Raw genomic sequence first — 13,944 nt, 5'->3', positions numbered from 1 at the left:
CAACAAGAGAGGTAATAGTTGTACTCTGACCCAGTGAGACCACAGCTGGACTATTGCCTCCTACTCTGGTCACCATATTTTAAAGAGAAAAGAAATGCGGCCTGTTGGTGAACGAGCAGAAGAGGATGAATAGAATGGGTGAGATGACTGGATAATGTGTCATGTGAACTAGTTAAAGGAACTATGTTGGTTTGCCTGTAGAAGAGAAGATTTAGAAAGATAAGAGAGGGGCATCTTAGTAGTCTTGAAGAGTCACAGGGGTACTGTGACAGAGGGGTTAAACCTGCTCTTCTTGGTCCCAACAAAGCAACAAGTGGAAGTTCCAAAGAAACTAATTTAGATTTGATGTCAGGTTAAAGTTGGGAGTGTTGTAGAGAAGATTCTTGGTCAGATGTAGTTTGAGTTCTAAGTACTCAGATGTCCTTTCTAGCTCTTTGATTCTGTGGTTCAGTGAGGAAGGCTTTAATTCTAACCTGTGGTCTTATTTCAGGATGACAGTTGTCATCTCAAGTATACCTCCTATTATGATGCAATCTGCAAGTTTGATCAACATGGTTTCTATGACAATTCAAGTCTCTGTTAAAAAGTACAGTGCTAAGGGGAAAACCTCAGGGCATTTTATTAGAGACTTGTCTCCAGGTTTTCTTTTACCCATTAGGGAATACTTTTCAAAACAGACTAAGTTCTATTAAAATTGATTACCTGAAACAAAACAGAAACTGAGGACAAAGTTACTAAGATATCTATGATTTAATTTGCAAAGCTAGCCTTTGCATATCAAAGCAGGTCACCTGACTCCTCCGAGGTCAGAGACAAGGAGTGATTTACAAAGCTGATTTTTATAACAAAAAAAGAGGAATAAAAAAATGACAGAAATGTGTTTTAAATATGATTCAATTGGAAAAGGCAGCTCACCTGCCTAGTTAACTTCTCCCAGACTTTCTTAATCCTGTCCTACAGGTGGTGCCTTTTTAAACCAGAAAGTGTAGTGGGAAAGAGGAGCTTGTGGTCCATGGTTAGCAGTCATCCTCCATGTTCCTTAGCAGAGTCCATTACATGATTTAGACTGCAGCTCAAGAGAAAAGGAGTTCTCCACTAAGACTGGAAAGAGAAACTTATCCTCTAGCTAACTTTTCTCCAGCTGCCAGAAAGGGGAACTTAAACTTTGGTCACCCCTCCCTCCTCCTTTCTGCCAGAAAAGGTAATTTAGTTTTTTCAAAGAGTAATCCTATGATTATTTTATTTGGTCTTACTCTAAATTATCTGCTATTAAATGATAAAGTCTTCTCAATCTAGCTATTCACTAAATCTGTAGGTAACCTAGACTTAAGAGATTATTTATATTAGTCTGGCTTAGCTGTTAGGGTTAGCTTTTCCTAAAGAAGGGAGCTTAATCCTACAATCAAACTAAAAATAAATCAAAGTAATAAAAAATAGCTGACTTCCTTTTCAGTTCAAAGTTGAAAAGAAAAGATTGAGAGAAGGCTCAGCATAGAGGGCCAAGGAGTCAATGTACCCGAGAGGCAAATATCTTGCCTCTGATGAGACTCCCTAGGGCCACCTTCATGTCTTGGTTTCTCAGGCTATAGATGAAAGGGTTGAGCATTGGAGTTACCACTGTGTATACCACAGAGGCCACAATGTCTTTGGTGGGAAAAGTAGATGAAGGGCAGAGATACACACTGAAAATTGTACCATAAAACATACAGACCACAGAAAGGTGAGAGCCACAAGTGGAGAAGGCCTTTCTCCTGCCACCCCCTGAGGATGGCATCCTAAGGACGGCAGAGACAATGCAGACATAAGAGACCAGAGTGCATAGGAAGGGAACTGTCATAACTGGGCCACCTGCAACAAAAACCATTAATTCATTTAGACGGGTAGGAGAGCAGGAAACTTTCAACAAGGGACTGATGTCACAAAAAAAGTGAGATATTTCCCCTACCACACAGAAAGAGAGTTTTGCCATGAGCAAAGTGTGTAACAGAGCATGGAGATTAGTGATCACCCAGCACACACTCACCAGAAAGACACAGAGCTGGGGGCTCATGGCTGTGCTATAATGGAGTGGGTGACAAATGGCCATGTAGCGATCATATGCCATCACAGCAAGCAGGAAGCTGTCCATGTCCCCAAAGCAAAGAAAGAAATACAGCTGTGTCAGGCACCCTGTATAGGAGATGGTGTGCAGCTGCATATACAAGTTATGTAGCATCTTCAAGACTATACTGGAGGACAGACCAATGTCAGCAAAGGAGAGAGTGGCCAAGAAGAAATACATAGGGGTGTGGAGGCGAGCTTCAGAGATGATGGCAAGGAAGATGAGCACGTTCCCTGCCATGGTGACCAGGTACATGCACAGAAACAATCCAAAGAAGAGGTGTTGCTGTTCTGGCCACTGGGAGAGCCCCCGGAGAAAAAACTCAGAGACACTGGTCTGATTTCCATGTCCCATGTCATTGACTTGTTAAGGGGTCACAAAACAAAAGACCTAAGAAAATAAAGGAACTTTCCTTAAATATATTACAGAAAGGAGTGGAAAGAGCTAGACTAAGAATTAGGATACTGGGTTCCATAGAAAATCCATTGGTGCCTTCATGCTGCTGATTCCATCCCCTCATATCTCCTTTGGGAGCTCATTTGGTTGACCATTCCTCTCTCCTTTTCATCTTCAGTCTCTCTGCAAATACTATTTTGCCACTGCCTATATATGTGTTCAGAATTCCCTTACCCTGAAAAAATCTCTTAGCTGCTATCTCCCTCAAACTAACATCCTTTATTTCTATTCCCTTTAACTACTTACCTCCTAAAAAACAAAAAAGTAGAGTAAATTCACTATCTACATTCCTGTCTTTCTCTAATCCTTTAAATAGAGTACCTAGACTCCACTGCAAAGAATGGTACTGAGGTCAGAAGGCTTTTCTGAAGTGGTCTGTAGATCAGTGCTATTTTTGTACAAATATTTCTCTAATTCTATCTCAGAGGTCAACAAGAGAAAATACAGTAAGAATATAAGTATTTTACTATTATCTTATGAAGGAAGACCAGGGCTGCTCCATTTTATCAGTATTGAGTAAGCACTATTGCTGTGGAGCACAAAAATCGGGGGACTGATGCAGAGTGAGGCTGAAGCCCTCCTAAAAAGCTTGATGACACAGGTCAGGAAGACCTGACACACTATCTGTGTGACTCTTGACATGTCACTTAACTTATGTCTGTTTCATTTTCCTCAATTGCAAAATGGGGATTTTTTTAGAAGCTACTTTCTAGGGTTATTGTGATGATCAGAATGATATAGTATTTTAAAAGTGCTTGGCACAGTGTCTAGAATATAGTAAGTACATGCTTAATAAATGTTTGCTTCCTTTACTTGAGTCCTTTTCTCCCTGGTGCCTTTTCTAAAGAGAGGAAACCCCAATGGCCATCAGAAGCACCTTAATCAATTAGAAAACTTTAAAATACAGGGAAGTGAAGAAAATCTTAAAAAATAAAACATCCAATTAGAATGCAGTTTAGCTATGCATCTTCTGGATTTTATTTTCTTGGAGAGTTCCCCAAGGCACTTTCAGGCTTAACAATTTGTCCAGAGTGGTACGGATAGTATGTTTCATAGGCATGGTTTGAATCTAGTATCTTTTAACTATAACACCAGATTACAATTCACTATGCTTCACATCCCTTTCTTAATAATTATAATAATGACAATAATAAAGATCAAGAACCAAAACAAGAGGAACTAACATTTACTAAGGGTCAAGCACTGTGCTAAGTACTTCACAGACATTGCATTTCTCACGACTACCCTCGAAGATGGGTGTTATTGATATTGAAATCTTATTTATAAATCATTAATTAAATTAATCATATATGTATCATTTTTGAATCCAGCCTCATTAGAGATTTTGTGTGTGTAGAGTGGGTTCATGTGTGTGCTTGAATACTTTGGAGTTTGCAAAGAGAAACATCATAGAGAGAGCAGAGAGCCTGTCTTGGATATACTTTGTCTTAGAGTTAAGAAAACTAACTTTGGGTTCTAGTCCTGCTTCTGGTCTTGTGACTCAGAGCACCTTCCTTAACCTTCCAATGCCCCTGGTAATAGTCTAAGACTAGATGGTTAACATTTGCTCATCTGCGATGGTAGAGGGAGTCTCTTACCTAGAGTTACCTACATGGATGAAATTACAGGTCTGGACAAAAAAGAAAAGTTTTGCAAAATACCTTGTAAGCATTATCTCCCTTGATCTTTACAATAACCCTTTGGGGGTAGATACCTTAGTAATTATTCTTCCCATTTTATAGATGAAGGGAACTAAGACTGAGAAAAGTGAAGTGATTTCCCAATGGTTGGACAAATAGTAAATATCAGTTGAGGAAATTGTACGAAGGTCTCCCTTGGAGCCAAGTTCAAAACTTTCCACAGTGCTCAGTTCTGCCTCTAAGCCTTTGCTCAGGCTATTTCTTCAGCTTGAAATGCTTTCCTCCACCTCTCTGCCTGTCCAAACCCTAGCTGTCCTTCAAAGTCCAGAACCTGTTCTGTCTTTCCCAAGAAACCTTACTTATAAGCCCCATCTCTGAGCTCTGAGCATCTAGTGTTTATAACCCATATTTAGTTCTTATTTTCTATTGCCTGGATGTTTGACTGCTAAAGAAATATGTGCTGAAGTTGGAGTCAGGCTCTGACATTTTTCAGACCAGTACCTTAGCTCAAATTCTAGTGTGCCTGAATCAGGAAGAAACATTCTGGTTAGTCTGTAGTAGGTTTGTCAACTGAGAGTTAGTGGAATACCAAACAATAAGGAGATCTCTCTTATTTGGCAATTTAATTCTCTCCCATAGCTTAATCTCCATAGCTTACCATACTCCCACACTGAAAATCAACACTTAAAATTATGTCTCTGTTTCTAGTCCTGACTATTTTCCTGCACTCCTGACATATTTCCAAACTGACCACAGGACAGCTCCATCTGGATTCCAACTGCCATTTCAACTTCAACATGTACAAAATCAACATTATCACCAGTTGCTCAAAACTGACGTGTGACATTGCTACTTTTTCAGTGGCAGCACCATTCACCTGGCCTCCCATGTTCAAACTTTGGGAGTTTTCTTTGACTTTTTCCAGTCTCTCATCACTTTCCTCTCATGACCAATCTGGTGAACGATAATGTCAAATCCACTATTAACATCTCTAGGATCTGTCTCTCCTTCCCAATTTCCACTGTCTCTGAGTACAAGTCTATATTACCATTCTTCTGGACTATTGTGCCAGCCTCCTCATTGGTCTTCCTCTTTCTACTTTCTCTACCCTTTCACCCACCCTTCATTACCATACTTCTACACTAAAAGTCTGTAATAAGTCCACAATATCTAAAGGGTCAAGTTCAAATTCCTTAGTTTAACATTCAAGACTCACCACGATATTCTGCAATATTTCTAGCTTTAACTCATGCTATTCTTCATGATATATTTGACTTGATAGGCAGCGAGGTGATACAGGAGATAGATTTCTGGACTTGCAATCAGAGAAGACCCAAATTCAAATCTTTCCTGAGTCATTTACTATCTCTGTGACCCTGGACAAGTCATGTAACCTTTGTCTACCACAGTTTTCTCACCTATGAAACAGAAACAAGAATAGTGCTTGTGTCCCAGGAAAAATTAGATAATATTTTTAAAATGCTTTGCAAATCTTAAAGTGCTTTAAAATGCTAGATATTATTGTTGTCATCACCATCATCACCATCACCATAGTCACCATTATTGTTGTTGTTGTTGTATCAAACTGGATTATTGGTCACCCCTTTGTAGATTCTGTACTTTACTCCTATCATACCTTTGCTGAGATTGTTTCTGATACTGGGAATTCCCTTTTGCCCATTTAATTTCTACACGATCTCTGAAGCTTGTTGAAAATGTCCTCATGTCTACAATCAGTAATATCTTGGAATTCTTTATATCTTGCGTATACACATGCCATGTGCTATGTTTTTAATCTAATTGGTTAACAGAGACAGCATGATAGGGAGCACAGCTCTAAGTCAGCTCTATCTCTCACACACAGATGTAGCCCAGGCAAGGCATTTAATCCCTCAGTGCCCTCAAGCAACTAGGACAATAAGTTTCAGAACAATTACAAACCTACATTGGTCATGGGAGTCTTTTTGATGGGAGATCCCTACGCCACTTAAATCACAGGCTGGAAACCCCCCAGAAAGTGAGGTGGAGAGACAGACAGAAAGATTGATAGCTATCATTCGTTACCTCCAGCTGTTCTGTGTTGATTTCAAATGCTGAGAAATTGTCACTGAGGGGACAATGTCTTCTGCCACCTTTCTTCTCCAGATGATAGGAATTCAAGGGCTGGTTGGGGGATATAAGGGACCTCCCTTGACTCAAGGAGAAGATGAAACATGTTCCACAGGCTGTGGATCACTGGACTGGGCAAGTGACTTAGAAGAAAAAGTCTTCATCTTTAGTTTTGGCATTTAGAAGCATAAATGTGGGGCTATAGAGCCCCACACTGAGCTGGGATGAAATGAGGAGCAGGTGGTGGTTCCAAAGTGCCTTTCTTCCACTCTGCCTCCCCTCCCCCCACCCCCAAACAGATCAGAGCTCCTATCTTATTAACTGGCACTTTGAAGGTCTCTGGGAAAATATTCCCTAAAGATTCATTAGAGAAATGACAAGTAATATCCTGACCATCTATGTCCCCTCCAGATCTTTCCCACCTGGGACAGAGGGGAGGGTCCCCAGGATGGAGTTCTACAGTGAGGGACCTAATGCATTGTCCATTCTCTAGGCACCACAGAGCAGTTAATTTGGGATTCTCTTGGGGTATCACCACTTTCTTCTATGAACACTTGGAGTAGGAGATAATAGAACACAGTGTTCTCAGAGTTTATCCATTGGCCTCTGAATAAAATCTAGTTCCTCAACAGAATCCCTTTCTCTGTTCCTATTCTGGTCCTGAGGGATTCTAGGTTATTACTTCATGCTGTCTATCCCAGACCTTTTTTCACCATGCCCTATACCTGAAATCTGAAACTCTTGGGTAAAACTACCAAATCAATCAATCAATTAATAAATATTCGTTTAGCCCCTACAATGTGTAAAGACTGTGCTAGATACAGGGTAAGAAAGATAAAAATGAAGTAGTCACTGCTAGACAATATCTATAACAATAGATTTTTTAAAAATGACAAACTAAATTCCAGGCATGGTTACTTGTAGCTTCAGGGATCAGGAAAGGTCATCATGCAGTCATCAAATCTGCTTTTACATCAAATAGACTTACTATGGAGTCTGAATGAAGATTGAGCCAAACTATTTGCTCTCTCTCTTTTTTTTTTTTTGGTTTTGTTTCTTCTTTCTCATGATTCATTCCATTGGTCATAATTCTTCTTTACAACCTGACTATTGTGTAAATAAGTTTAATGCAAAGTTATATGTAAAAGGTATATTAAATTCCATGCAGTCTGGGGGAGGAGGAGGGGAAGGTGAGGAAATAAAAGAAAAAAAAATAGACTTACAGAATCTTAATTTGTTTTTGAAAAAATTTAAATGTTCTTATTGTTAACTTTGGCTGTTATATTACCTACATTTCCCAATGTATCCTTTCTCCCTTAATTCCCTTCCCAGAGACACATCCCTTCTAAAAAGAATAAAATGGGAAAAAAGAATTCCCCAAAACTTTTTTTTAAAGCTTAAGATTCTATGCAATGTATCATATCCATATTGCTTAGTATAAGACTCTCTGAGGACAAGTTCCTCTGTCTTCACTTAACCTTGCTTATTTGTGCATGATGGTGACTGGATCCACTGAACTTCATGCTCAAAACCTTTCTCATGTGGCAGAATCTTGCTAAGCTTATGAAATTGACATGGCCATTTAGAAGGTGGGGTCTTCTGAATGCCATGCTGAGACTTTTTAGTAGGTCCATAGCAAAGCAAGTCTCTCTCTCTCTCTCTCTCTCTCTCTCTCTTTCTCTCTCTCTCTCTCTATCTCTCTCTCTCTTTCTCTCTCTCTCTTTCTCTCACGTACACATGGTGGGAATATATAAATGTATATGTGTATATGAATAATATGTATTTACTAATGTATAAATATACAGATTTTTGTTGTTCATTCATTTCAGTCATCTCTGACTCTTTGTGACCCCATTTGGAGTTTTCTTTGCAAAAATACTGGAGTGGTTCGCCATTTCCTTCTGAAACTCATTTTATAGATGAGAAAACTGAGCCAAACAGGGTTAAGTGACTTACCCAGTGTCACACAGCCAGTAATTGTCTGTGGCCTGATTTGAACTCAGGAAGATCAGGATTCCTGACTTCAGACTCAGCAGTCTATCCAGTGTGCCTCCTAGCTGCCTCAATATACAGATACCTATACATATACGCATATAACACATAAATACAATGTATAGATATATAAACATATGTTATTCCTATATACATGCATATATGTACATAGGACACACAATAAAATTATGCATAAATACATATAGGTTAGATAGAGATGATATAGCTATAGATATGACCACAATTAAATCTTAGTGATATATGCCATATATCCCTAAAGTTTCTCTGATCTCCTTCAAGTCAAACCTAAAACTCCCTTTCTATAGCAAACCTTTATCAGTCTCTCTTAATATTGGTGACTTTCTTTGACTGATTATCTCCCACTTATCCTGTACATAGTTTGTTTATATATAAATGTTTACATGTCATCTCTCCCTTTAGACTATGAGCTCTTTGAGAACAGGAATGCTTTTTAAAATTTTCTTCTGCAAACAGACCTATGTATCCTCCATTCATTACAAAAATCAACTCTCAACTGATTCAACCATACCTGCTAGCTCTCATCTTATATCTCTCTTCTCCCTTGTGGTTAACTTCCTTGCAAAATAATATAGTGCCACTACACTGGCTTTTTTGCTGTTCTTCACATCCACCACATATCCCAACTTGGCATGGTACTGGCTGTCACCCATGCCTAGAATACTCTTTCTCCCCATTCCTGACTTAAATTCCCTGGGTTCCTTCATCATTAAGATCAAATTCCAACTTTTACTATATACCTTTTCTAGTCCCCTGCTTCCCTCTAAGCTTATCTTCCATTTACACTCTCATTATCTTGTACATAAACAGTTATTTGCATATTGTCTCTCCCACTAGAATCTGGGCTCCTTAAGATCAGGGACTGTGTTTTTACTTTTTTTTGCAGCACAGTGCTGATGCCTGGTAAGCACTTTAGAATGTGTGTTAGTTGACTGATATTATTGTTCTAAATATTTAGGTATTTTATTTTAGTAAAAAATATTTTATAGTTTTATTTATACAGGTCATGAATGTGTAGGTCAGTTCCTAGATGTCTAATATACTTTATTGTTATCATGAATGGGAATTCCCTTCTGATCTTTTTCTTCTGGATTTTAAAAAATAAATAAATAGGAGGGATCCTGAACCACATTCATATGTGGAATGGCCAAAGGAAGAGACAAAATCTTTTAAAAGCATCACCTCACCTGTGGATCATTAAGAAATTAAGGAAGAATAACTTGGAACTATGCCCAAAGAGCTATAAAATTGTGCATACCCTTTGCCCCAACAATACTACTTATAGGTTTGTATACCAAAGAGATACAAAAAGAAAAGACAAGGGACTTATATGTACAAAAATAATCATAGCAGCTCTTTTTGTGGTGACAAAAGATTGGAAATTGAGGTGAGGTCTATCAATGGGGGAACAGCTAAACAAGTTGTGATATATGATAGTGATGGAATACTATTGTGCTATAAGAAGTGATGAGCAGGATGCATTCATATAAACCTGTATAGACTTACATGAAATGGTGAAAAATGAAGTGAGCAGACCCAGGAGAACATTGCCCCCTAAAAGGAAAAGACCATGACTTTGAAAGCAACCCAGTCCCTGAATTTTCCCATACGTTTTGGTAGCCCTTTCCAAGGTGTTTTGCTTGAGCATCTGGCCCATCCCAGCCCAGACCATTTAACTGCTTTCTCTGTTTGCACCTGGGCCCCCCAGGCTATTTGCCACTCCTTAATCCCATCCAAATCTTCTCACAACCTTTTTTTTTTTTTGTATAAAAGTATCAGTCTCATCCTCATTAAGGCACAGATTGAACTAGAATCTAGCCTACTTCTATTGGCATCACAAATAAACCTCATTACTTTGACTGCAAGGAGGCTTGAGTGGTCAAATTCTCTTGAGGCAGACCTCCTGTACCCTTGCATTTGGAGGTTCTCAGCACTCCAAACCACAACATATTTGGTGGCCCTATATGGGGAATTGCCTGACCCCTCAAACCCTCCTCCCATCAAGACAAGAAGGTGTGTAAGCCTCCTCTTTCTCTATCCCTTTTTTCTGCTCTGCAGTTGGGGTTATTCTACGAGCACATAGGAAGGCATGGAGTTGTGTTTTGAGCCTGATGTTCTTAGCCTTTATTCAGGTCAGAGGTTATGAGGCTATCTCAGACCTCAGCACACCTTCTACAGGATAGGGGATACCCTATCTGGAAGTTTACGCTAAATTCTATTGATTATCTAGGACACTAGTGAATTGGGAAAACTGCATGTGCTTTTTGGTTCCCTGAGGCTTACTCCCTAGTACACCCTGGGATTCTCCTTTACGGAGGGACTCCCAGTCCCCATACTTGTGCCTACTAGATCCCTCTTCTCTTCCTGCCTCATGGCCCATGGATCCTCAGCCTTGAAGCAAGACTCAGAGGAACTTCCCCAGGATTTTCCCCTAGGTTATCTTTTACAGAATTGAAAGAAGCTCGGGTCTCCAAGACCCTGAAAAGGAAAGCTTTGTGCCTGGCCTAAATATGATCTAGAGGACCAAGAAAAATTGTAAAAATTCAAAAAAACTTTCTTAAGATTCTTCTTCCTGTAATCCTGGCTCTGACCAGGCTAAGGGTACAGTGAAAAACATCTTAGCAGATTCTTGAGGTTTTGGGATTGATCACTAAGGAGTTTTGAAACACCTTCTTGCAATTTCCATCACTCCTTTCCCCCACTCCCTTCCCTTGAGTCAATAGAGTATCTCTGTGCAGGGGATTACAAATAGCCCCATGTATTCCAATTAACCCTCTCATCCCAGATCAGACTATGAGAAGAGAGTGTTAGAGAATGGTAGGAAATTTGCATCACCCCTCCACCACCCCACTTGGTGAAAGGAGGGATGGGGGAGGGGCAGCAGCTACAGCAGAGCCCCACTGGCAATGTCCCTGGCCCCTAGTCACCCTGTAGTGTACCCAGAAATCCTGGAAATGTCATCCAAATTCAGCACATCCTGCTCACCCCTCAGCAGCTGTGGGTGAAAGTGAGATGGGTCAAGACAATATGAGGTAAGAAGCCAGTCAACCTCTGGACTCAGATCAGCCTTCCTTGATATTCACAACTGGAGTTAGACTCAGAAAAGCAGTCAGTTAACAGTCCCATTAAGTCTTTGAATAGGAAGTTCCAATAATTAGATTAAGATGTGACTATAATCTCACATTGCTTAAGGAATATCTCCAAAGCTAGCTCTAAATAGCTTGCATGCATTTCCTCCCTTGTTCATAAAATCTTCCCATTAAGATCATAAGTTATTGTTCTAACACATTTGCATAAGTTTCCCAGGCTTTTCTATTGTCCTCTAACTATGCCTGATCTGAAAGAATGAGATATTCTTCAAGAATTGAACCATATAAATATGATAGGTTCAAACATTAGCTTTATCTTTACATTTTAGACCATGGAGTGAATTCAAATCCAAACAACCACATTTAACTTTTCCCATCAATGCAAAAGTATTGTACAGCTATCTCTCTTAAAGAGACTTACGCATTGAATTTTTTTTTTCCCTGTCGACCTGAAAGTTTGGTTAAACGAGGCAAACGAGCTAGGTGATAAGTAAATTCATGATGTTTATTCCCTTAAAGCTAGTGGAACTACCTTATTTGTACGTATAAGGAGCCAGAGCATAAGTTCTGACTGTCTGAACAAAAGAATGAGAAGCTCAGGTTAAGGGTCTCATCCTTAACGGCCAGAGGAAAGAATGTCCTTAAGTCAGCCCGATCTGGCCTTGTTGACATAGGAAGAGGCATTCTCTGAGTAAACTCAGAGAACAGAGAAGCTTAGGTCCAGGGTCTTCTTCTAGTTGATGATTAGTTCAGGCTCTTGCCCTTATTGAAGTTACTAGATTGATAGTAAATGATTATCCTCTCCAAACTGAAAATGTCTCTGATTTAATTCCAGAAATTAATTACACCATTTGTACTTATACCCAATTGCTCTTATATCACTTTGAAACATTTAAGGACCTTATTCCACATAGATATAATGTAACTTTAAATCACAGCCTTAGTCTATGGGATAATGATTCAACCTTACATTTGTATTCTTATTTCACAAACTTCTTTTTCCCCTTGTCCAAATTATTCCAATTAATATTTAGACAGAATGTTATCTTTCACATGACTACACGAGAGTACTAATTTACCCAATCATTTGAGTAAAACCAGCAAGATTTCACATACTTGCATTAATCAAATTTTCCATTTCTCCCCATAAAAAACCATCTAGATCTGTAGGTATCACAGCTGCTTTCACAATAGTAACAGATTTTGGCAGATACCTTTCCTTTTGTCACTAACTACTTATTTCTGATTACAGCGACCTGCCATAGAAAAAGCAGCACCCAAAGGTGGGTTCTTTTACATCAGATGGCAAGTTTCACTAATGAAAACTACCAAAACCCATATCTCAAAATCTAATCTTATCCTAAAAACCCATCACTTTTTGATGACTTAAAAAAAGATCAGGATTGGAGGTGGGCTGACTTGTGGACTGATTTCTGACCCATGCTATTCTCTTTCTTTCAGTAATACTTAAATCCTGGTAACTGTTGCACCTCCCCCTTCCTTCCCTTCTACAGGTGGGGATAGATCAAGCTCTCTCTTCTTATCTAGACCAAAGGAGAGGAGGGGAAGTGGGGGAAGAGACTGGCTTTTCCGAGCAGTCCCAACTTTTCAAACTTTATAAACCTTTAAACATTGGGATTCATTCACAAATACCCACAGTGCCATCACAAATTAGTCCATAAACCTCCAGATTAACAAACATAAATATATCTTTAGATGATACAGGCTTAAAAATCACACCCCTATATTTTTCCGAGGATTCTCATTTGCTCAATAGGAATTCTACCACACCTAAACCTTTTGCACAGAGACAGAGGTTGGAAATCTATCTTTGTTTTATACATGCATATATATATATATATATATATATATACACACACACACACACACACACACACACACATACATACATATATATATATATATATATATTACAACTCTTAGCCTAACATCTAGATTATAAGAAAAATTTCTTTTTCATAAATTCCTGTATTATAACAACTCAATTCTTTGTTATTACAGAATTTCTAGATATCACAAAATTTCCAAATTTTCTATTCACAAACCTCTGCAGATAAAAATTACAAGAGATCTCACAAAGTCTCAGTTAATAATCTCACAAATGCTATTAAGTGATAGCAAAACAATTTTAACTGAACAAAAACAGCTTTTTAACTTCTTCATAATTTTTCTCTGATAGTACAATTCTTAACATTTAAACCATACAAATGTATACTTAAACCATACAAATTTAATGCCTTAAACATTTTTATGTATTTAAAACTTAAAAATACCCATCAAATTAGGTGAATGCATTTTTAAGTCTCCTTACACAGGAAGTCACTCATCTCATTATCAACACATGGAGATTAAAAGTAATATTACTTGTTCATAATCAAATATAACAGTTTCAAACTATCATGTTTTTATCACACCCCTTTTTTTAAAAAAGATCAATTCATATATAACAAAATTCAGTCCTCACAAGGGTCTCAAATTTTACAGCCTAAGAGAACTC

The 13,944-nt window shown here is 38.6% G+C and overlaps 1 protein-coding gene and 1 pseudogene across 1 annotated transcript; both read right to left on the bottom strand.

Annotated features, from left to right (window-relative positions):
• Positions 1–13,944, bottom strand: part of LOC118841651 — a 1,013,973-nt pseudogene that overhangs the window by 121,025 nt on the left and 879,004 nt on the right.
• On the bottom strand, positions 1,508–2,455 carry LOC118841657 (olfactory receptor 1N1-like). Its single transcript, XM_036749232.1, has one exon. The coding sequence runs from the start codon at positions 2,453–2,455 to the stop codon at positions 1,508–1,510; it is 948 nt and encodes a 315-aa protein (XP_036605127.1).

Source organism: Trichosurus vulpecula, chromosome 3, assembly GCF_011100635.1.
Source record: "Trichosurus vulpecula isolate mTriVul1 chromosome 3, mTriVul1.pri, whole genome shotgun sequence".
Classification (NCBI taxonomy): Eukaryota; Metazoa; Chordata; class Mammalia; order Diprotodontia; family Phalangeridae; genus Trichosurus; species Trichosurus vulpecula.
This window is presented reverse-complemented; position numbering and strand designations above follow the sequence as displayed.

What these genes read in the sequence shown, in the direction of transcription:
- LOC118841657 (XM_036749232.1), bottom strand. Translation starts at nt 2,455, where the DNA reads ATGGGACATGGAAATCAGACCAGTGTCTCTGAGTTTTTTCTCCGGGGG.